This window comes from Paralichthys olivaceus, chromosome 16 (assembly GCF_024713975.1).
Source record: "Paralichthys olivaceus isolate ysfri-2021 chromosome 16, ASM2471397v2, whole genome shotgun sequence".
Taxonomy (NCBI): Eukaryota; Metazoa; Chordata; class Actinopteri; order Pleuronectiformes; family Paralichthyidae; genus Paralichthys; species Paralichthys olivaceus.
The window spans coordinates 6,692,069-6,714,070 of NC_091108.1; the positions used below are offsets into that span (position 1 = coordinate 6,692,069).

Here is a 22,002-nt window from a genome sequence, read left to right on the forward strand (position 1 = left end):
TCTTCACACAAGAGCCCTGGTGGAGGAAAAGAAAAACACAGGTTCAGTATTTACCTTTAATGGTAATGATATGGTGCCACAGGATTGTTTGCACAGAGATGTGATCTGCTGCTCCTCCTCTGGCACTCGAAACAGGTCGTTTTATTTGAGTTCCAGAGGAGGAGAGGAAATGTTTCTTGTGTAACCTCCAGAGGTCAAAAAGAATGAATCCACGTTTGTGTTCTGCCTGTGTGAGGTGGTGACTGTTTAATAAATACATCAATCAATGGTTTCATGATGAAGGCAGGTAGTCAATATTATCGAACCTGGTGATTTCATACTCAGCTTCTTAGTATAGTAATATTTAGCTAAGTTCAGACATTGACTTCATTAAACTGGATTTATATCTGGAGACCTTTTTACTGATGCACTTTAAAATTAAATAATCCCAAACATGGATCATTTGGCACCAGATCAGTATCCACGATTGATCCCCCTAAGACGCAGCAGAAATGTAACTGTGGTAGGTTTTGTGAATTTAGTGCCATGGCTCTAACACAAGGAAACATCAATATTCTCAGCCGAAGCACCTGGAGGATTCAAATATTCATATCAGTCTCTGGCCTTGTCCTGTGAGTCAGATTCCTATAGGTGAATAAAACTGCCTCATCTGTCCACAGATGTTTCCATATGGAGACGTCACAAACACCTGAGGAGCGCTCACACATTTATTTTTTTTGTAAGAATAGCTTTGTATGCAGACGCTGCCTCACAGAGATCATCACCTTCATACACATCCCAGATGGTGTGGTCTCCTCAGATCTGCCCGATTCTGCTCCGGATGAAAATGAATTGGTTTGTGAAAAATGTGATCGGCATGTGTTCTATCGTCTCCCACGAAGAGTTCAGCTGCAATTTGGCACAGATGCTGTGTTTCTGCTCCGCGGACGACATCCTGAAACAAACTGTTCTTTGCTTTTGGTCACGCTTGTCCATATGATGTCAGAGAACATTTGCTCTTAGTGGCGGTGCCGACATTTGAGAAGTGAATTGTCAAAATCACAGAACACGTTGTGCATAGAACCAAACTGATGCTCACACTGTCAACAGTGAACTTCTAAATGAGTGCACAGAACACACGCTCGTCCTCTGAACACGTCTCTCCCAGTTGTACATTACTGTTTGAAATCTTCACCAGGCTATACATGTGTTAGGTTATGTTACTTAGTGCTCATTTACATGCAGTGTTTGACTGCACTGGATGATGTCACTATTCCTATTTTTTCGTTAAATACACATTCTTTAGCATTAAGTTTCAGGAAAACCAGAAATCACGCACATTTGACACGTTATGGATTTAATGTGGCCTCGTTGTTAATGTTGACCATGTAAAAATCCATATGGCAACATTTAGAGTCATGTTTCTTTCTACCTCATGAAATAAAGTCCAATATTCTCTATTATTTTTTAATTTTTTCAACTCTGCTTTGGTCTCCATGCAAATCTCTTTAGTGGCTCTAGTAAATCAAAACAGTAAAGTTATAAAATCAAAACAACAAGCTGGAATATACAGTACATTTTTCGTGGAATTGAAATTGAAAGAAATATTAATAATAATAACATTAATTATCATAATATATATATATTCTTTGGACGTCATTTAGTTTCCATGATGTGTTGCAGCTTTCAATTAACAGGGAAACTTTAATCTGAGATTTGAGGGAATTTGGGGTGGAAATACTTTATATTATTTTATTTATTGTGAGGATACTTTTGCATGTGTGATGAGGAGGACTGGGATCGAACCTGCGAGTGAAACAAGATAACGTTCATGTGTGCACGATCTCTATTATGATCCTGTAAAACAAGATAGACTTTAAACCAGATCTCACTGTTTATATTTACAGGGATTCAGTACAGCCTCCAATCATCGACATGTGAGTGCACACAGACCAACAGGAGGATGATTACTGCACCTGCACTGGGTCGTAAGCGACATGACGTCGGGCTCTGAAAACCTCTGGAATTGGATAATCCTAGTGTTCATGCAGCACACAGTTAATTTCATCACACAAGACATATCAATAGCGTCATGTTACACATAATAGGATGATTGTCAAGCTTAAGGTCGAGGCGTAAACACTCTGCTGGGGCTATTTGTGATTTTCCTTAGATGCAGCCTAAAATCGAGCTTCACGCTGCGTGGCTGCCGGCAGAATCTTGTTTTGATTGTCACTATGGGAACGGACCATCCCTGGCGAAGGTTGCAAGCAGCTAAAGTGGATTTGTGTGACGGAGGAGGGGCAACGGTACTCTTCTCTCGGGGAGCTCATCTAAAAGTCTGCCAGGCAGAGGAAGATGTCGAACATGAACAATTTGAGGGCAGAAGTCAAATTATCTGAATGTTTATTAAATATCCAGATACAAGAGGGAGGAGGAAAACTTAATTGAAAAGTTAGGACACAAAACGAGGCAGCTGTCACCTCGGGGAGTTTCGTCTACAAAACAGTTTCGACTGCTGCTTTGACTGTGAACAACAAATGTGGGTAGCATAATAAAAAGGCCAGTGGCAAAGAAAAACCATCTGCTTCAGGGTTCAGGAGCAGCACAGGGAGCTCAGAGCATCGGCCACTGTAAATAAGCGCTCAGAGAGGACAGCAGGGCCCAGCAGCTGCAGCCAGAGGCAGCGATAAATATTGACTCTGTACGTCCCAGCCTGGTTCTTTTCAGGGGTCAAAGCACGAGGGACGAGCTTGCGAGCACAGAAGGGTCATTTGAAAGCTCGGCTAACAAAGTGTACGAGTTATAGACTGTAGGTGGGATTTCTATGATGCTCAGAGGACTGATGGGGCGTTTTGTTTTGTTCAGGTTGGACGTTGGAGACGACTCGAGAGTTGAAGAACAAACTAGAAACTTGTCTCATGGAGTTTAACTTCAGCACTGACGGCATATGGCAGCAGATTTCTCCTGGGTGTGCAGCTGCCAGCCTCGCCATGAGAGCAGAGCGAGTGGAGCAGACTGGAGCTGTTGTAAATACTAACGAGAGGAGCATTCAGTGAACAGCATACCTTCAAGGCCAAAGAGTCTGGATCTGCACCCAATGGTGCACACACACAAGGAGCAGCCCATTAAATATACAGGATTTTGATTTTTGATTTTCTGCCTTTGTGTGAACACTTTTTGTTATTACATGTTTTGATGATGCCTTTTTATAAAATGCATCATTCAAGCTCTTGTAATCGTATAGTGGAACGCAGCTCTTGACATCGATGTGATTATTTCCTTTACCCACAATGCAACTTGACTTGTAATGTCTAATGCCCCCCTGTATACACATGTATTCACCCATGTCCATTTGTTAGTTTGTCAGCACAGATTACGCAAAAACTACTGAATGGATTTGCCTGAAACTTGGTGCAAAGCTGGGATATGGACCGAAAACGAACAAGTTCAGTTTTGGCCGGATATTGACAAAAGGGCTTATCCTGGAATGTTTGTGTTGTTTCTTTTTCACTCAACTGTCATTTCTCAGGGAATAATTTGTGGATCTTGATGGAAAAACTCAGGGGACTGATATATATGAGTGTGTGCAGTTTGTTGCAGATCCAAATCAAATTAGAGATCTAGCAGATTTAAATGTGGTGAGGTCCAGTATGTGCTCCATTGCATCCATTCTAATGTCTGAATATTTTTTATTTCCTATTAGTGTTTATTTAAATAGTCAACAGACCGTTTGACAGATAATGTCAAGATACCTAAGTCGTGATTTGAAATTCCTGAGAAACAAAACAAGTATAATTAGACCCATGTGTCTGCATTCACAGGTGTTGACATTGATGGAGCTGATTTGTTCTACGGGGATTCATTACAGGGAAAAATAGAAAAACAGGAAATAAATTTGGGAGAGAGGGCACAAAAAGAAAAACTGCCTTGAGCACTGTTTCTTATATTTACATTCAAAACTCCAGTCTCAACCAACACCTCCTATTATAGGAGTCGGAAACAGCTGTTGTCTCTTCTGTTGTTGTGTAAACTTTATAACGGAGTGTTGCAGTGTGTGTGTGTGTGTATGTGTGTGTGCTCATGCTCAATGAGCTGAAACAGTGAAGGCAGAGCTGTGAAAAACATCTGCACTGTGAACGGTCAAGGGCAGGGTGAGGGGGTGGGAAAGGTCACACACCTCTGATTCAATTGAAATTCTGATGGAAACACAGTTGATTCCCCGACTCTCATCCACATTAAAAACATAAACTGCAAATGAACAGCCAGTCAGGGAACATGGTCATTTTTCTGAGAGATGGAAGTGAAAAGCTGTAATGTTTGAAGGACTGAAGGGTTTGGACTGTGAGGAAGCTCATACACGTTTAACGAATGACTGGAAGCTTCTGTGTGGTTATCACACAACAATGAAAACCTCAAGGCTTCCTACAAAACATCCCACATCTTGTTGACATTAGATAAACCTGTGTTAGAGTGTGTGTGTGTGTGTGTGTGTGTGGACTGTGGATGAAAATTCGCTCCGATGTCACCTTACCTTCATAAACTTTGTATTATATGTTGAGAGGAATAGGAGGCGTTACTGTCTTTCAAAGATAATTCTTCAGAGGAGGAGGTCTGGAGAGCCTCCTTCAGGAATGAAGTTAGTTATAGGGATAACTGCTGAAAAAGAAAGTAGATTGATTCCATCACAAGATTAAATTGTCGGTTGTTTTCTTCTTATTTTGTCGTCTATAAAGTTAATCATTTTATAAATGTGTAAAAGAAATAATGTTTTATGTCAATATTTATCAAGTTACATGTGGTAGTTTTGAAAGATTGACCAAGATTGACAGATTGATATGCAAGAATAAACATGAGAAAAACTCAAATAAAACACTTAATAAATAGCGTTACTCAGCCATTCTCGACGTGCACCACTGTCACGACTTGGAAACTAATCGAAGTTGCTCTGATAAGAAAACTCAATGATGTTAGTAAGTTAATCTCAGTCAATCTCTTCGTAATTCAGCAATCGCGATCTGAACGACGGCTGAATCCTGCACAGGAAATACCGACGTGTCACAGCAGCACCATAGATGAGCATCTTTATTGGGACACATAGAATGTTTTACAGGTTAAGACTTAAATAACTTGCAGTTTTGTACATTATCACAGACATAAAGTGCGACATAAATCACCACACATCACTGAGCTGAGGGGTCACGTCACGAAACACGACAGTCAAATCAAGTAACATCGAGGATCATTTGAACTGGAGGAGGAAGTCACGTGGTTTTGATTTTCGAGTCGTTACACAAAATGAGCTGAAGACGATCAAAATGCTCAATGCACACACTCATCCACACAATAATACACAAACACACATGCACAGGAACAGTTCAGCTTCGAGCCGCCACGGCCGGGGCTTGCTGCTGGTCGCTGGACTGGAGTTGTCGTCCGAGGTACTCCCTGAAACACAAAGACACAACAGATTGGACGTCTCAGTTCAAATATTCACATCACTCCTGGATTTGAATTTCATCAGAGTGTAGATTAAAGCATTTAACGTCCTTTAAAGAAGACGTGTGATGCTGTTTCAGTTTTTCTTTCCTTTACCTTATTGTACAAGTTTCCTGTTAAAGCTTCTCTCCCCACAGAAAACCTCCTGAACGACTTGTCAGGGGTCCGGCCGATACTTCCTGGGTATCATGACGTCATGTTGATTTTCATTGTTTGTAATCGTGGCCTTAAAGATCAGTTTTAAGTTTAAAGTGAGCTTCTGGTTTCCAGAAAGACTCTCCTGCTCATTCTGACCCAGACATGGTGCCATTTTAAATACTAAAATATCCCACACTCTTGAAAGGTCACACTTCTTCTTCTCCACGCTTTTTTTTTGGCAGTAACATTTTCAGACTTGCTATCATGACACTCACCTTAAAGCTAACAGAAATATCAAATGCCTCTCAGAACCCTCAACATGGAAAAGGCTGCAAAATATAGAAATCACGTCCTTCCTTAAAACATTCTAAGATCCGTGCTGATAAACATCATACGCTGTTTTTTTGTTCTGGTTTTCTCAAACAAAGGTTAGGAGCAAAATTAAGTATGAATCACAGCAGTGGGTTGATAACAGCACAATATACAAGAGTCATTCAAAGAACTTTTCTGATTCTTAGTCTCAGGACTGAGCTCCAAGTCAGTTTTTAAATTCTTTGTTCACTGCTGACTATAAGCTGATACATAACATCAAAGCAGGTACATACTGAAAAATCGTTTTTAAAGAGTCAACTCTGTGCATTAACCTGGGAATTTCACTGTTTAACGTAAATAAAGAGAGAAATAACTTATTCCTGGTACAACAGGAAAAAAACCCACTGACTCCTGGGAACACGAGTCCCTGCACCTGCTCTGGATCAATTCAAATCTATCAAACAGCAGCTTTTAAGCCTCCGTCCCCTGTTTCTGTCAAGTATTTACTCAGTGTTTCAGCTTTTAAGAGGGAAAAATCCTCCACCATCACAAATCTCCAAACTTCCCTGGAGCTGTCAGTGATAACCTTTAGCTGGGCTGCAAATAACAGCTATATGTTGATTCAGAGAATAGCCAGCGAGCTCATAAAGGCAGATGGCAATAATTGTAATGAAGCAAAGTTTGGGCCTTTTATATATTCATTTTAAATTTGACTGCAAGTGCAACGGAAAATTATCAGGTTATACTGTTATAAAAAGATGGTGCCAGCCAATGAAAGGTGGTGATAAATTAAAACACCTTATTTCCAATGAATCTAATCTCAAAGGTGCGAGTCACATTATCACACTGTTGCAGGAAAACAAAAACACGCTGTCATTTCAAATTGCAGAAATGCTGCACTCAGGAACTGTTTTCCCAGGTTTTCACTTGTCGGCACATTTCATGATATTATTACACTATTTTGTCCGAAGCAAAACACAAATTCAAACCAACACATTGCAAAGGCTGTACAGTCATTTTTTTGCAATACACTATTTCTATTTGTGTACTTTCTTCTTTTCCATTTGTACTGTGCTGATTCTTTTTCAAGTAAAAAGTTTTAGTATAAATGTGTCTGTTCTATGACCAACGTGTTGTGTCTCTGAAAAACTCAGCGCTGACAGTGTGGTGATAATCAGCCTTTCCTTTCACATCATTTATTGTCCTGCTTGGCAGATGTGTAATAGATAAGATGGAACAACATCTTCCGAAGATCCTAGATTTAAAAAGACATTAGAATGAAATTGTGTTTGAATGGTTTGATACTGCTGCTTCAAAAATTACCCGCAGTGCCTCCTTCACTAGTCTTAATAAGCATGAAACACTTTGCACATATGAGAAGCTGTGATAACTGTAATGGAAGAATAAAAATAACAACCATGTTGTCGAGGAAATGAGTAAGACTCAAACAACAGCACGATTTTTTAAAGCTAATGTACTGACATGATTCTTGCTCTTCTTGGTTTGTACCAGCATATTTGAATGCACTTATTATAAGTCTAAATGAAATGTAATGTAATATATATTTTTACATAAATAAAAATCTTTTCTGAATGTTTATATTCTGTTAAATCAGTTTTATTTTATATAAGTGTGTCCATCTCGATCAGTCTGTAGTGTATTTTATTATTTTAGCCTTAAAAGTCAGGCTGTTTATATCTTATGGTCATTCCTCACTTAATGCAACTAAAAGCAACAAATTAAAACAATAAGGACTTAAACTGAGAAAATAACTGTAATTCTTTCAGCACACATTCATCTGTGCTGTTGTCATGACAGCGGGGCCGAGGACCTTGAGTCAGCGCAATGAGAAGATCTAGTGGAAATATTAACAGCATGGGAGCCCACATAAGGTGACGTGGGTGTGGTGAGCGCTTCGAAAATATCAGTCACTTTGCTGAGAAACAGAGACCTCGCCTTTTCAAGATAACAAGCCCAAATCGATATCATCTCGGTATTCACAAATTTGTGTCGGAATGCGTGAAGGCAGCACGCTTTTCACTGGGCGAGGACACAACCCACATAATAGCTCAGGTCGAGGTGAGCAAACGAGTGGAAAACTGAGACCAACAGAAACCCTCACTGTTTTTCATGTTCTTTAAAATCTGAGATAATAACACATCAGAAACGCTCACGTACAGCATGTTGTCACCGGCAGTTCATCACATGAGAGGGCGTGGATGAATAAGATGTAGATGTTAAACAAAATACAAGAAGTGAAAGTGTTTTAAATGTGATTTGTTTGCTGGGTTTTTAAATGAAAGATTTGCGTTAATGACGCAAAAAGAAGAAACCTGCGATAGATTCAATAACTGTTTTCATGTCAAATCAAAGCAACTCAAGTTTAAAGGTGTCTTGGATAACAGTATTCTTGTTCTCTTGCTTTTATTCAGTAGAAACAAATTCAGGTATATAAATCAGAAAGTTATCTCTGGGCAAATTCTCTTGTAGAAAAAAATAAAATCTCATGGAAGTTGAGAGGGAAAATACATTCTGCTTTCTATTGTATGTCAGATTTTTATTTTTTTCTCAGTAACCATTACCAACACTAAAAACCCCTTTGTGTTATAGTGAATAAATACTGCTCACCCTTCAGTGAAAAAACTGTTTGCATGAAACATCAATATCACTTAGATGGGAAACAACACTACACTGCGATATTACACACAAAGCCTCAATCCACAGTAGCTCAGGGAGTCGAGTGTGTTTTAGATAGCGGCAGCAAAACAAACACATTTTCACTCGTTGCTTGTTGATTTTTAGCGTTTCCAAGCAAGCCAGTAGACAGAAAAGAAACACAAAGAAGATGGCTAGTTGAGTGTTTTGATCGAGGTAATGAAAATCGGAGGAATGGGGAAGACCAGGTATATCATTATGCTGCTGGTGAGGAGTTGCATTAGAGGATATTTGAAAATACCTCAGCTGAGTCATAGATTTTTACACTTTAATTAAATTAAAAAAGATATTTTGATAAGGATCCTTCATTTTTACTTATGAAAGAACAGTCACCACAGATCCAGACATTTTACAGCTGATAAAAGAATGTTCTCCATCAAATATGTAGCTATAGCAGCTGCTTAGTGAACATGGACTAAGATTCGAAATCACTGCTAAGTGGACTTTTAAGATTTAACTTCTAATGTAGGGACCACGTTTTATTTTTAATCTCTGTAAGTGTCTTAGAGCATTTTTAAAAGCACTACACTGACAGAATGTAATGAAAATAAATATTTCAGGATTCACATGTTTTGCTTGATTTGAGGGCACAGACTGAGCTGCAGTGACTTCTCAACAAATCTGCCGTTAGCTATAATCCAACTGATTGTTCTCATCAGTATCGAGTCCACGGACCGCTGCGAATATTCAACCCAAGCAGACGTCTAATCAACCATAATCAATGACATTATCTGTGATTGTGTGTAGCGCTGTGGATCATCAGTATGTAAATGCAGGGTAATGTTAGTCCCCTCTCAAAAGGTGTGGGTTCACTGAGGGAGAGCTTTCCTTGTGACACTGTATGGATGAGGAGTAGTTTACCTCCAACAGAAAATCGTATAAATGAGGTTTGATGGGTTCATACCAGTTGTGGACCATCAGCTTCTGCACAGCCAACAGGGCGTTGTAACGGACCAGCTGGTCCTCGTGGTGCATGTGATTCATCACCAGTTGTTTTCCACCCAGCTGCTCGATCACCCTGAAATGGGAGGAATAAAAGGCATAATGGGTGACAGCCTTTTATTCACACAGAAGGAAAGGTCCTCTTTTCATCTCTGAGGTCATTCAGTGGTCCAGCAGCAGGTAATTTAATCCAGTCCCCTGAAATTTTCTATGTATTTGATGAAGGGTCACTGGGCTAGAAAAGGATGTAGTGCTTTGAAAGGAGGTAGACGGCCTTTATGTTGCAGGGCTTGTGGTAATTCAGTAAATGGTTTGAAAGTAGGTGAAAGTACATGCATTGGCACTGTTACATTCTTTGGACTGATTGTAATCATCATCACAAGGCTGGACATGGGACAATTATTACCCTGAGACTGTGACAACAGCTGGATAGTATTGATTCGAGTGAGAAGAAAAAACATTTGTGATCTGTCACTCACACGGAGTCACAGGCCTGAAGATTATGTAAAGAGAGGATGAGGGAGGTTTTTTTACAAACATGGCCATCTTCTCTCACACACACACGCACGCACGTGCACTCACACACACACACACACACACACAGGATGATGGTTATTGTAAAAAATGCCAGAATCAAGACAAAACATGGGACTCATTTTTCTGATCACTTGTTAATGTCTCACATAACACACATTGTTGTAAACACAGTAACTAATGATGGATGACGGGTCTCCACTCCCTCCCACTGTTGAGAAATCAAGCAAAATTGGGGGAAGGAGCAACAGTATCAAGGTCCCGCTGACACACACTCTCTGCCAGTCATGAGTCACTCTCAGCTGTCAATCACAATGTTTCAACCCATTTCATTGAATCAAATAACCAAAATGAAACTCATGGAAAATTAAACACTTGAACAAACATCAGTGTGATACGAACTGACTTAAATGACAGAAACCAACTTTGAGAAGAATTTATTTAAAATCAGTTTTTGACTTTTTTTGTTTTGTCCATGTTTTATCCACTAACATGGAGGAGAAAGGGTTTATGACTTATACTGCGGCCAGCCACCAGGTGGCGATCAATGTGCATTGACTTCACTTTTGGGGCGCTGTCATGTCATCCATCTTTATGCATAGTCCTTCTCGCATAGTTAAACTTTTGTGTTGTAGAATATGTTTTATGTAAATATTTGTATGGTTGATGATCAAATAAATACAAAAAAGCAAGCTACACATTCAAGTGGTGCTGCTCACTGTACCACATGTGATACTGAAAGACATATCATACTGAAAGACACAAAATCTTTAAGCCTCGATAGGATTTGGTCTTCAGTGAAAAATGTCTCACCGTTTGCCACGTGGGTAATGTCGCACATACTCTCCAATGTCGTGAGCCGCAACTGCGATGACTTGAGGATCATCGGACACCTCCAACAGCCTCGTCAAGATCCTATTAAAGATGGGATAAAAGGAGAGGCATTCACATGGTGCAGTCTCTCTGCATCAAAAGCAAAGATTATGTGCTCTGAAAATTAGACAATTCCAAGATGCTCCGCTGCAAATCCTTCACTGAAAAAAGACTCATGAATGAAATTGATTAGCTCAGATTATTTTTTCATTAAGAGGTGGTGGATGTAGAATTGTACAGATTGCTCATTAAATCAAGGCTCATGTTCTTTTAAAACTGAGATAAAATCGAAGAATATGACACACAAGGATCCTCTGAAAAAGGGAAACCTCAAGATTCCAAGTGAGACAAAGCGAGGAGGAGATTTAGTGAAAGAGACAAATAAATGGAGAGCAATTTAAAACAGGGATGTTGTCTAATACAGAGAGGACGGTGATGAGACAAAGAGACAGATAAATCAATTTTTTTTAGGACCATGGAGAAAATAAGAAGCCTTGCAACAGAATTTGCTTTATCTTACTTCAGCAGCTCGTAGTTCTTCTCGTTCAGACGGACGGCATTCTCTCGCCAGAACTTCTCAGACTTGTGGACTGGACTCCATTCCAGGCGTCCAGACTTGAGTTCAGAGCTGTACTCATCGAATGAGCTGTAGATAGAAAGAAAAAAATAATTCTTTAAATGATTTTCAATTAAGTGAAGAGCTCAGTCCACGGATCATCATAGTTTTTTGTTCCTAGGAAAAAGAGGAATTTATATTTTCTCTCAATCATTCAAAAGTTACAGAAAAATGTATTTAGAAAACAAACTGGCCTCATATGAAAGTGACAGATAATAATAAATCAGCACTATAATATATTTAATTCTTTTAAAATACTTGTTTCAGGTCTTTTAGTTGATAAATAAATATTCAGAAGTTATTATTCGTGCCATGGAATCCACTCGGTACCTCAGATCCTGCACGCTCTCTCCCAGCCTCTCCAGCAGGAATTTAATGTCCTCAGTGATGTCCTCGTCATCATACTTCTGCTGCTCAAGGTTCTCGAGCTGCTTCAGCACCTTGCACTGAATCATGGCCAAAGCGTACTCCTGACGAGTCTCCCGCTCTGACGACTTCTCGAGGAGATTCTGTCAGAGAACAACAGTAATAACTCATCGTATCTGATCAGTGTGTTTGAGGAATTTGATATCTACTACTTCAAACAATCAAAGAATAATAAATAAATATCCCTCTGTGACATTATGTTGGGAAATTTTCAGTATTTTATTGCATATGTAGACTAAATTAATTAATTAATAATATATTTATAATTTATTTTAACGTTTTTTCAGTTTCACATAAATTTATTCTATATACACTGAATATATACAGTTAGAGAAGCTCTTATTCATATCACACACATGACTGATATGTAAGTAGACTTCGCTATGAATCCAGGGTAGATGAACCATAATGATAAACCGGTGAGTGAGCTGCGAAGGGGATGAGTGCAGAGCTGTGCAGTAACAAGAACACAATGTTCAAGTATTGTAAAAGCTTTAGAGTCAGGATCCCTGGGATAAAGTCCCAAAAACTCTCAGAACATAATGGAGAGAAAATTCTAGCGGCAAAACTTTGGAGTGACACTAAAGGGTTGTCAGACAAAGACTGATTCTCTGATTGAACCCTTTCAGCCGGCATTCAGGGCAGAGCTGCAGCGGTCTACAAATATCTTTTTTTCTAAAAAGAGCCTGTTATGTGTTCACAGCATTTGTCTCAAATAGAGCTAAAGTTTAGAATCTGTTTATCTTTAATGGGCAATGTGTAAAAACAAGTGTGATGTTTGCTGGAGCAGGATTGGAACTGGAACAACATTAAGAACCAGCTTTAGAACGGGTGAACACATTATAAACACATCAGTACTGCCTTTGAAGATAGGTTTAAAGACTTCCAGATGGTCTGGATGATTTAAGTCACATTGTCGGTCCCCGGTGGTGAGCAGAATTATTTACATAATTAGGACATTTGGGAAAAATAGCAATATGCAAAACATTGGTGAGGATATTCAAACATTGGTGATTGATCCCAACTTCTTCAAAAATCTACATGACAACATCTCTTTAGTTACAACAATTAACACAACAGTTCTCTAGCCATCAATTTAATTCAAAATGCTATACATTTTTTCTTTATCGATATCCAATCCTGTATCAGTAAAGTGCTAGAATTAAATTATTACCTGAAAACTTTTGAAAACAATTTTGTACAAGTTTTATGGTTCTGAGTTTTGCCATAAAATAACTTTTAGTCCAGTGTTTCTCAAACTTGGTCAACACAGCAATCAATCCTTCGTACATTTTCATACTGCATGTGTTCTTCTTCAGTGACAATTGTTCAACAACAAACCTTTTTTTTCTCTGACCACTGATCACCCGGATACATTTTTAGAAAGGTTATGTAACTGTGGTCTTAGCCTCTTTATGCCTGCACATTCAGGATGATTAATAAAATGTTATTAATGGTGTTTATTACTCAATTCTTTCATTTTATACATCTGAAAGAAGAACATGAAATGTACCTTATAGGTAAATGATACCTTGTTTTTATGTGGTAAATTGTTAAACCAAATTTCCAGTAAAATATGAGAAATCTTGCGGAACCCTTGGGAACCACTGGTTTTAACAAAGCACCACAATATGGAGGAGCAATTCAGACAGTGGGGTATTATAATTTTCAGTGTGAGAGTGGCATTTAAGCAAAACGCTGAACATTTGAAAAATTCTCCACATACCCTGAAGGCAGCCAGGATGATTCGAGTGACCTTCTCCTTGACAGACTCCTGGAGGATGTCGGACAGGGCTGGCACTACGTTGTAGCGTCTCAACTGTTCACAGAGCTGAGGACTGAAGGCCAGGAGCCAAACACAGAAGATCATCTGGTACTGGAGCTGGAAGCCACACTTGTTGCTCAGCACCGCTGTGATGCTTAAACAGAATAAAAATAAATGAATAAAACCATAAAGGGGAAAAAAATGCAGAGTGCTAGGAAAGACATTTGCATCTACCACCCGTTTACTAATAGAGGAGCTTTCAGAGCCATGTGCTGCTTATCCATTATCTCTGATAATGGATGAGAATGTAATGTTCCGTCAGTCAAGTCAGACAAGTCGCTCAAAATACAGGGAACAGTACTAATAACTACAGCGAGTCATGCATTTGCAGAAATAGCTGGTAAGTGCAGAGATGTGGATCTAATATATCTGCAATAATTATTTGATCTTAATGAATTGGTAAGGCCAGTTTTAAAAAGCTATACTAAAAAGGTCATCTGCACTTTGACAGTCAACATTGGGACAAGATAATTATTTTGTTTCGTAGTTTCCAGTGTCTCACACTGGCCCAATTACCCTCTGCATTTAGATTTGTATCCAGAATACAATGCATCCATGTCACATGAGAGAATATAAGACCCTGTCAATGAAGAACTGAGGAACTTTAATTCAACCATCTGAATGTCAAAACCAAATAATCGTACCTGTCACATCTAAAGAGGGTTTTTTTTTTTTAATGATGAGCACTCTTCTTTTTCTTCAGTGGATTTTAATGGGGATTGAAATTTTTTTATTTTTTCGGCCAGTTACATAAAAAAGGTGAAAAATAGAACATTCAAAATTTACAGTGGCTTTTAAAGATTTATCATTTTATGTATAATTTATTCAGTATGAGTCAAGTCAGAGCCGTGCTGAGAGCTCAGAACATTTTAATTGGACACACATTACCCTTTAAATTTAATTTGCTTCCATCAGGTTGGTTGATTGATTTAACCATGACAGCGGTGGCACTAACTGATACATGAGGAGCTCCATTCCATCAGTTACTGTTTTTTCTGTTGGCTTTTTTACAGTATATTATTTAAAGTATAATGATGCAATAACACTGATAAGAGCTGTTCAGCTGCACATTGAGTACTTTTACTGCTAACTCTTTGCTAATTTACTTTAGCAATAGAGCTGACATATCTTAAACTATTGCAATCAATAAGTTATCTACATTTATGTATATCATTTACTTCTTTGAACAGCTTACAAATTTGATCGTTGAGTTAAAAATATATATATATATAAATTCACAAACAGCAAAGGTAAAGTAACCTGTTCATTAGGAGTCTTTACTCACCAGTTGACCCCATCAGCCTCCACCCAGGCAAACCTATACTCGTTCACCCTCAGCATCAGCTGAAGGCACCCAGCCACACACTGGACATACTGAGAGCTCTGGAAAGGACAGAGGCAAACATCTGATCAAACAGAGGTGTGAGCCGTAGCTGTGCAATCAGGAAAACAAACCAAATGTTAGAAGGTCAAGTTCAATCAATGCAGCTCTGAAACACTGAGTAGTTGACAAGCAGAGACAGCACATGGAAGATCACCAGTCCAAAACTTGCATTACCATCACCCATCAAACCCGAGGCATTGCACATGCAGTCTATCATATATACACACATCAACACATGCTAGATCACAGACTCAGAGCAATAGCAGGGAAAAGTGTCCCATCACACCTGAGCAGAATAATGTAAATTGAGATTAGAGTGGAGGAAGCTGAGATGAGAAAATAGATTGCATTAATCTGTTAATTTGAAAAGGGTGAAAAGCAAAGATGTCCAGCAAGAGGAACGGGCAACAGTGAGGACAGAGGAATGGCAGAGCAGAGGTTACCTGGTTTAAAATGACAAAGATGATGTTCAGTTATTAGATACCACTCCTGTAAATATATTTCTGAGCATATTCCTCAGAATATTCTATGTTTGACACAGTATGGAATAGAAAATGGTAGGATGCTGCTGCTGTGCAAATGCTGATCCAATTTCATATTAACCTTGTTATCCTAATGTACAGCAAAAGCTGTGTTCGTCATGCACTTTCAGCCTAAAGGTGAAGTGGCTTATGGCATGCAATTTTGTACAGCTGAAAACAACCAGTGGCAGCAAACACCATGCTGTCTAAAATGAAAATAACCTCTAAGATTGCTTTAAAGACTCAGGTCTCCATCTTTCTGACAAACTTGAGTGCAAGAGCAGGAAAAGCTGGGAAAGACCAGAAGTGAAAGTCCAGTGACAGCTGAAAATTGCAGCTTGCACAAATCCTGCCTTTTTTTCCATCCTCCTGGAAGCCCCAGGGTGACTGAAGATGCACTTCACTTATACTCACTTCACTGGGGGATATTGTTCCTGCTCCTGAGCTTGTTTCTGGACCTGTACCATGTAGGTTCTAATAAGAGATAAGCAAAAGAACAGGTGCACAAACGTTCACAGTTGGAGGTGAGTTGCAGTGTCACTGGACTACACAGTTTTTGCTGCAACTTTGACCACAAATGCAATTCAGAGACCGCAGATGCTGAGTGATTTGTTGCTTGGCTGTTGAAGAAAGAAATTAATATCAAACACAACTGCAAGAAGTAGTTTTGGTTTCAGGACATATTTTGCAAAGAAAAAGAAACTTTCAAACAAAGAGAAATCATGTCTTTGGGAGAGCTGGCTTTATCTGATTTGAAGAAAACCTCCAGATATTTTAAAAATACTGGAGCACAATGCAGAAGCCCAAGAAACTTCAATCAATACTCAGCTGTTTAGCTGCCCACTCTTAAGTGCACACGTCTGACATTGCAAAGCTAGCATCTACAGTGCAAATCTTATCAGACCATCTCAAAATCTGACAAGCCAACTCAAAATCAATAGGATTCCATAAATTAAACTAAGTCACGTTTCACAGTGAGCCTAAATACAGCTGAATTTAATAAACAGTGACAGATATTGGAAATTATTTTATAGAGATAATTACTCTTTAAAAATAAATGTATCTCAATTCAAAAGCAGAAGCCGGATTCTCAAAAAGCTGATGTCCCAATATCTAAGAAAAGAATGACCCATGAAATGATGAATTTAAGAGAAGAAACAGAGAAGTTATTATTTATATACAGTATATTACATAGACAAAGACACATAATGTATCCAATCTTATACAACTATTACTAATTACAATGTAGTGTCATAGACCGTTGTTAGCCACAGAAAATACAATTCCCTGTAGCATAAAATATGAAAATATTGAACATTTAGGTTTTATGTGTATTTACCTGTGAGCTGAGCTGACTTTTTATCCAGTTGAAATAATAGTTCAGATCGCTTCCCTCCATCAGATCACGACCCCACGCAGCAAGCTTCGCGATGATCCTTGCCGCCTTATAAAGGACATTTCAAATGAATGAAGCTTTCAATGAACAGTCTACCAACAGTTGACATTTGAAATCTGCAATTTAACTTTAAATTCAGCTTGTTAAGCACTTATATGTCCTGTGATGAGACAGTAACAAATTCATTTCTCCAATTTCTTCCTCCCCAGGAGAGGATTGGTGGAGTATTGAGGCTGTAACTAATGAGCAAGAGTGAGCGTGATTGTTGGATTGAGTGTAGTGTAGTGTCACATAGTTTGTGTTACATTATGCCCACCTGCTGGATGCCATATCGGTGGTATTGTTAATTAGGCCCTATCATAGTACTCAGTTTGTCGTGGGGTGGTCATTACAAATCATTACATTAATTGCCTGTTCTCAAGGAATAGTGGGTAAGGTTGCTTTGTGAGGAAGTATTGATGCCTTGCTATGATTAGAAGCAGTCTGTGAAAAATTCATGGTTGTGAAGCATTTAATGGAATACAACCTTTTTATCTGGAAAAATGAGATCAGGACACTATGATAATGCTTAATTAGCTTGTGTGAGCAACTACAAATACCAGAGTGTGCCGATGGTTTAGCAATGGACGAGACTTGTTTTTCAAATGTTGTTTACAGCCCACTATGCACATATGATAATGTCCCTGATGAGAGTCAGTAACGTATAACTATGGTAAAGGCTTTTCTGGCTTCTGGGATTGCACAGGGTTAACGTGCACCACTTCAATAGTGCAGAGGAAGAGTGAACAGATTTTTGCAGATTTTCTAAACTAGAATTACCACACTGCAGTTGTATGCCTCCACTGGCAGCCAATCAAGTAAATATATGCTCGTGACCTCCCCTTTTGTTCCTGAGTCATGATTTTGATAAGAAACTTTGCACAATGTCATGATGTTAAAACAAAGTTGACCTTTTGGATGTGAATGACAGTAAAGTGAAAATGTTCTGCCAACTTTGAAGAAACTCTCTCAAGGCTTTCTTGAGCTATTATGTTCAATAAAATGGGATGGACACATGGAGCAAAAATCGAATGCCCTACAGCTTTTGACGGTGCAGACACTCAAGAGAACAGACATCATCTCTTGACTCACCATGTGGACGGTAAAAAGGTCCTGACGATTGAGCATGGGAAGGAAATATGACCAGGCGGTGTTCTTCGTCTTTTTGGCGTAGTCAAAAAAGATGTTCACCCTCTGATGGTTCTCCTGAGAGACAGTTGAAATAAAATACTGGGTGAGTTCTTGGATATAAACTAATTGACTGCATGGGACATAATCCATCTTTACAAGCAAATGATTGGAATATTTCGAGAAACAAAATAAATTGGCAGATGCTAATTCGACAGTGATTAGCAAAGAAGTCAAAAAGTAAAATCAGTCACAGTCTGCTTTCCTGATTAAAGGCACAATACATCATCTACTGGTTCATTTAAGAAAAAAAAACAATCATAATAAATCAATAGTGCAGACATGTTGACATTAGTTGTCAGGCTAACTAACTCCTGAAGATGAAGTTGGTGCAGCTGCCAAATTTATCATTCGTTCAGCTTTTGAGAGATGGAGGTTGTTTCTGTATGAAAAACTTTATAATGATTCCATCATATTTGTTGAATAGAGTAAAACAAACAAAGCACAGTCAGAAAAACAGCTTTAAGATTAAGTCAATTCAACTTCGAGGAAAAGGATAGTTTGATCTTAACTACATTTTCACAAATTCAACATGAATGCACCCAAAACTTAAATCAAAACTCATTGTGGAGGTGAAACGATGTGATCTACATATGCACATGCATGTCCCATACGTCCAAAAGTCAGTGGTTCTGTCTGTGTACCTGCAGTGTGTCATCAATAAGAGTCAGGATGTACTGGACTGTCTGCTCCTTGGAGATGTGGGCCATCAGGTTCAGAAAGGTTTTTGCACACTGAGCAAAAGCAAAAACAGATATTCAGAAACTCAGAAAGACACAATAGCCCCTGTATCTAATGACATGTTGAACACGGTGCTTATATTCTGCCGTGTCCTTGCAGAAATGTGCAGTTAAAGTGCAGGCCCTCATACCTGATGTCCTTCATTGCTCAGAATGACCTGTTTCTCCTCAGAGTTGGCGACTTCAAACTTCTTGATGAACTCGCAGTCCTCTGCTGAAATCATCTGACTCCTAAAAGAAATGAGATTGAGTCACAAACATTTTAACACAAGCTACTATGAATTGCACACTCATTTTCTTTCATACTGGAGCAATACATTACATTCATGTACACTACTGACCCTCACACTGAGGAATTGTCAATAGCATGCTGCTGCTAATTGCATAGGAGAAGCCTGCACAATAATGGTAATTAACTGGTAAATACCACATGTTCTAGTTATGGCAAAACACACAACAGATGTAGTTACTGTTACAACGTGGTCATCGTACACCCATACTAAATGAAAGACGGAATCAAGTAATAAGATAATATTTGTGATAATATGAGTCACATGTCAGATCTACTGCATTAAAACGCACAGGCTCAAAAAGGGAAGTATCACTCGAGACAGTGAATCACAGACGAGGAACAAGAGTAGAGCAGATTTCAGATGTGCACGCTGCTCTCTGACAGATGAGTGCTTAACTTTTCTATAAACATGCTGACTTGATTAATACAATGCAAATTGTGCAGCTTGGCGAGTGTAAACAACAACAACAACAACAACAACTTCTACTATGACCTATATTATAAACATTAAATATGATGGTTACCTTTCTTATAGTTGTAACAAAAGTAAGAGTTGTGTCCTAGATTATATTTGTGGACATGTCCGATCGTAGTTTGTTTATCTGGACCTTGTACTGTGCAGTATTACATTGCGTTGGACTGGACAGCAGCACTCAATCAGACAGGACGTGTGGTTGTACTCACTGCAGGTAGGACTGCCAGTTGACCAGGTTGGCCCGCACCTCGGCTGCCTTGGCAGCGATGATGTTGGTGGGGACTGCAGCGTCCACGGCCCCGCGGATATCCATGTTGATACAGACCCACTACACAACACTATGTGTCCGGATGGAAATACAACAACACCTGGATGGAAACACAACAGTGTCACAACATCAGAGGGGTGTGCTGCGGCCGGTGGTCCGTTTCCTGTGTGTCCACTACAAAGTAAAGTGCAGGGGTGTGCTCCTTCTGTTGAGCATGTTTAAGCTAGCAGGGTTAGCTGCGACAGAGCTACCAGGAAGACAGTTTTATAAACCACTAACGCAGAGCAGTTCGACGATTATTCTTACACTTCATCAAGAAGTTTAGTCGTTTCTTTATCACAGACTGGAGCAACAACCGAAGCTAAAGCGGAACCTAGCCAGGTCATACTAGCTGCTAGCTTAACCCAATGTCACGACAGATAAAGATGCGTCTTCCTGACAATTTAGTGAAGGCAACATACTATGACGTTAAAGTGTTAAAGTATTAAAGTCGTGGACAAATACAACAAACACGTGAATGAACGTGAAGTTAAAATGTTGTGTGTGGGGACACAGGTAACACCGTTAGCTTCCTGTCAACAGCTAGCGATATAAACCGAGGAGGCTAACCTGTGCTAGCTGTGCTAACACGGGTTCTCGTGCACCCTGAGTCCGAATGTTGAGCGCTACAGACGCGATGACTTCACCGCAACAACACGAGTCGACAGCAGACGTGTTTTGCTGAACGACACCATGTGTGTTAAGAGGTAAAGAAGAATAAAGTCAGATGAATCACTCACCGTGCTAATGTCCAGAGCGAACAGCTGACTGCCTGTGTCATGTGACGGTCACATGCTCGGGCTGGAGGATCCCTGTTCATAAATACAAAATGACTGTGCACGTGACTGCAGCTGTAAAATGTACAGAAATATCAAAGTTAGATATTAATTAGATATTAAGTTAGTAAGCCTGGTGGAAATGACTGAGAACACGTGTTTAAATACTGATCACAGATTAAGATTTTGCATTCAAAATAAAGAATAGAAAAACAAACAAGCTTATAAAATGTAATTTATGAAACTACCCAACAGTATTGAAATACCACTAACATATTAATGCATCAAAACATAATAACTATAATAGTGTACTCATAATAAACACTAACATGGCCCCTTTGTGAGTACTAAAGCCCTTAATACTTTAAGTACATTTCGCTAATAATACACATACTTAATGAAATATTTTGCTCATCACGGATTGTTAACACAATGCAGTACTATTTTTGAAATACTTAATTCCGACAGTGAATGGCTCGCGAACGAGGACAAAAATGTAAAAGTAGAAACTGAGGGGCATCAAGGGAATTGAGATGTAAAGAAAATTCACCAGTACGCCTGAATGAAAAACAAATACGATGATGAATTGTCGAAATGAAACATGATGAATAATAAATAAATATATATAACAATGCAGTGCTGTTATGTACGAAGAGGATCTGACTATAAGCAGGGGTATCAATATAATGATAAATCGTTATACTCCTTATTTTACGTCCTTCAAGCAATATTTCTATCTCATGGTGGGAATACAGTGCTATTATTTAAGGCTACAAAGCAAAATCAATTAATTGGACAATAAAGGCTGCATCCACTTTCTCTGCATTAAGACTTAAAAAAAAAAAATTAAGTAAAAAATAAAAAGAAATGACCTTTAGGTAAAATAAGTTTGGAAAGTTGATGCTGTATATGTTTTACCTGAGAAGCTTTGGCGAGTTGAGTCAATAATTCAGGAACTCTTTACTCCCTTGTTGCCTTTTTAATAATTTACCAACATTGCCCCAAAACCCAAACAGGAATAAATG

The 22,002-nt window shown here is 38.9% G+C and overlaps 1 protein-coding gene across 4 annotated transcripts; it reads right to left on the reverse strand.

The window, feature by feature from the left end:
• Nucleotides 1-5,049: 5,049 nt before the first annotated feature.
• On the reverse strand, nucleotides 5,050-21,071 carry atp6v1h (ATPase H+ transporting V1 subunit H). 4 transcript variants are annotated; one of them, XM_020113350.2, is made up of 14 exons: nucleotides 20,942-21,071; nucleotides 20,104-20,262; nucleotides 19,259-19,358; nucleotides 19,032-19,121; nucleotides 18,292-18,405; nucleotides 17,104-17,208; nucleotides 16,179-16,238; nucleotides 15,145-15,242; nucleotides 13,761-13,953; nucleotides 11,939-12,117; nucleotides 11,513-11,638; nucleotides 10,933-11,034; nucleotides 9,548-9,661; nucleotides 5,050-5,427 (listed from the first exon to the last, which is right to left on the reverse strand). In XM_020113350.2, exons 2-14 carry the CDS (start codon nucleotides 20,205-20,207, stop codon nucleotides 5,358-5,360), a joined length of 1,455 nt encoding a protein of 484 aa, XP_019968909.1. In that variant the 5' UTR covers nucleotides 20,208-20,262; nucleotides 20,942-21,071; the 3' UTR covers nucleotides 5,050-5,357. The 4 variants fall into 4 exon arrangements, with proteins under 4 accessions (XP_019968909.1, XP_019968916.1, XP_019968924.1 ...); XM_020113357.2 differs by having other exon boundaries at nucleotides 20,772-20,947; XM_020113365.2 differs by lacking the exon at nucleotides 16,179-16,238.
• Nucleotides 21,072-22,002: the final 931 nt, after the last annotated feature.

What these genes read in the sequence shown, in the direction of transcription:
- atp6v1h (XM_020113350.2), bottom strand. Translation starts at nt 20,207, where the DNA reads ATGGATATCCGCGGGGCCGTGGACGCTGCAGTCCCCACCAACATCATC. An exon ending in TTATTGATGACACACTGCAG is followed by an intron (nt 18,406 to 19,031) that starts GTACACAGACAG and finishes ACTGTCTCTCAG; the next exon opens with GAGAACCATCAGAGGGTGAA. An exon ending in AAGCTGATGGTCCACAACTG is followed by an intron (nt 5,428 to 9,547) that starts GTATGAACCCAT and finishes TTTGTGTTTCAG; the next exon opens with GGAGTACCTCGGACGACAAC.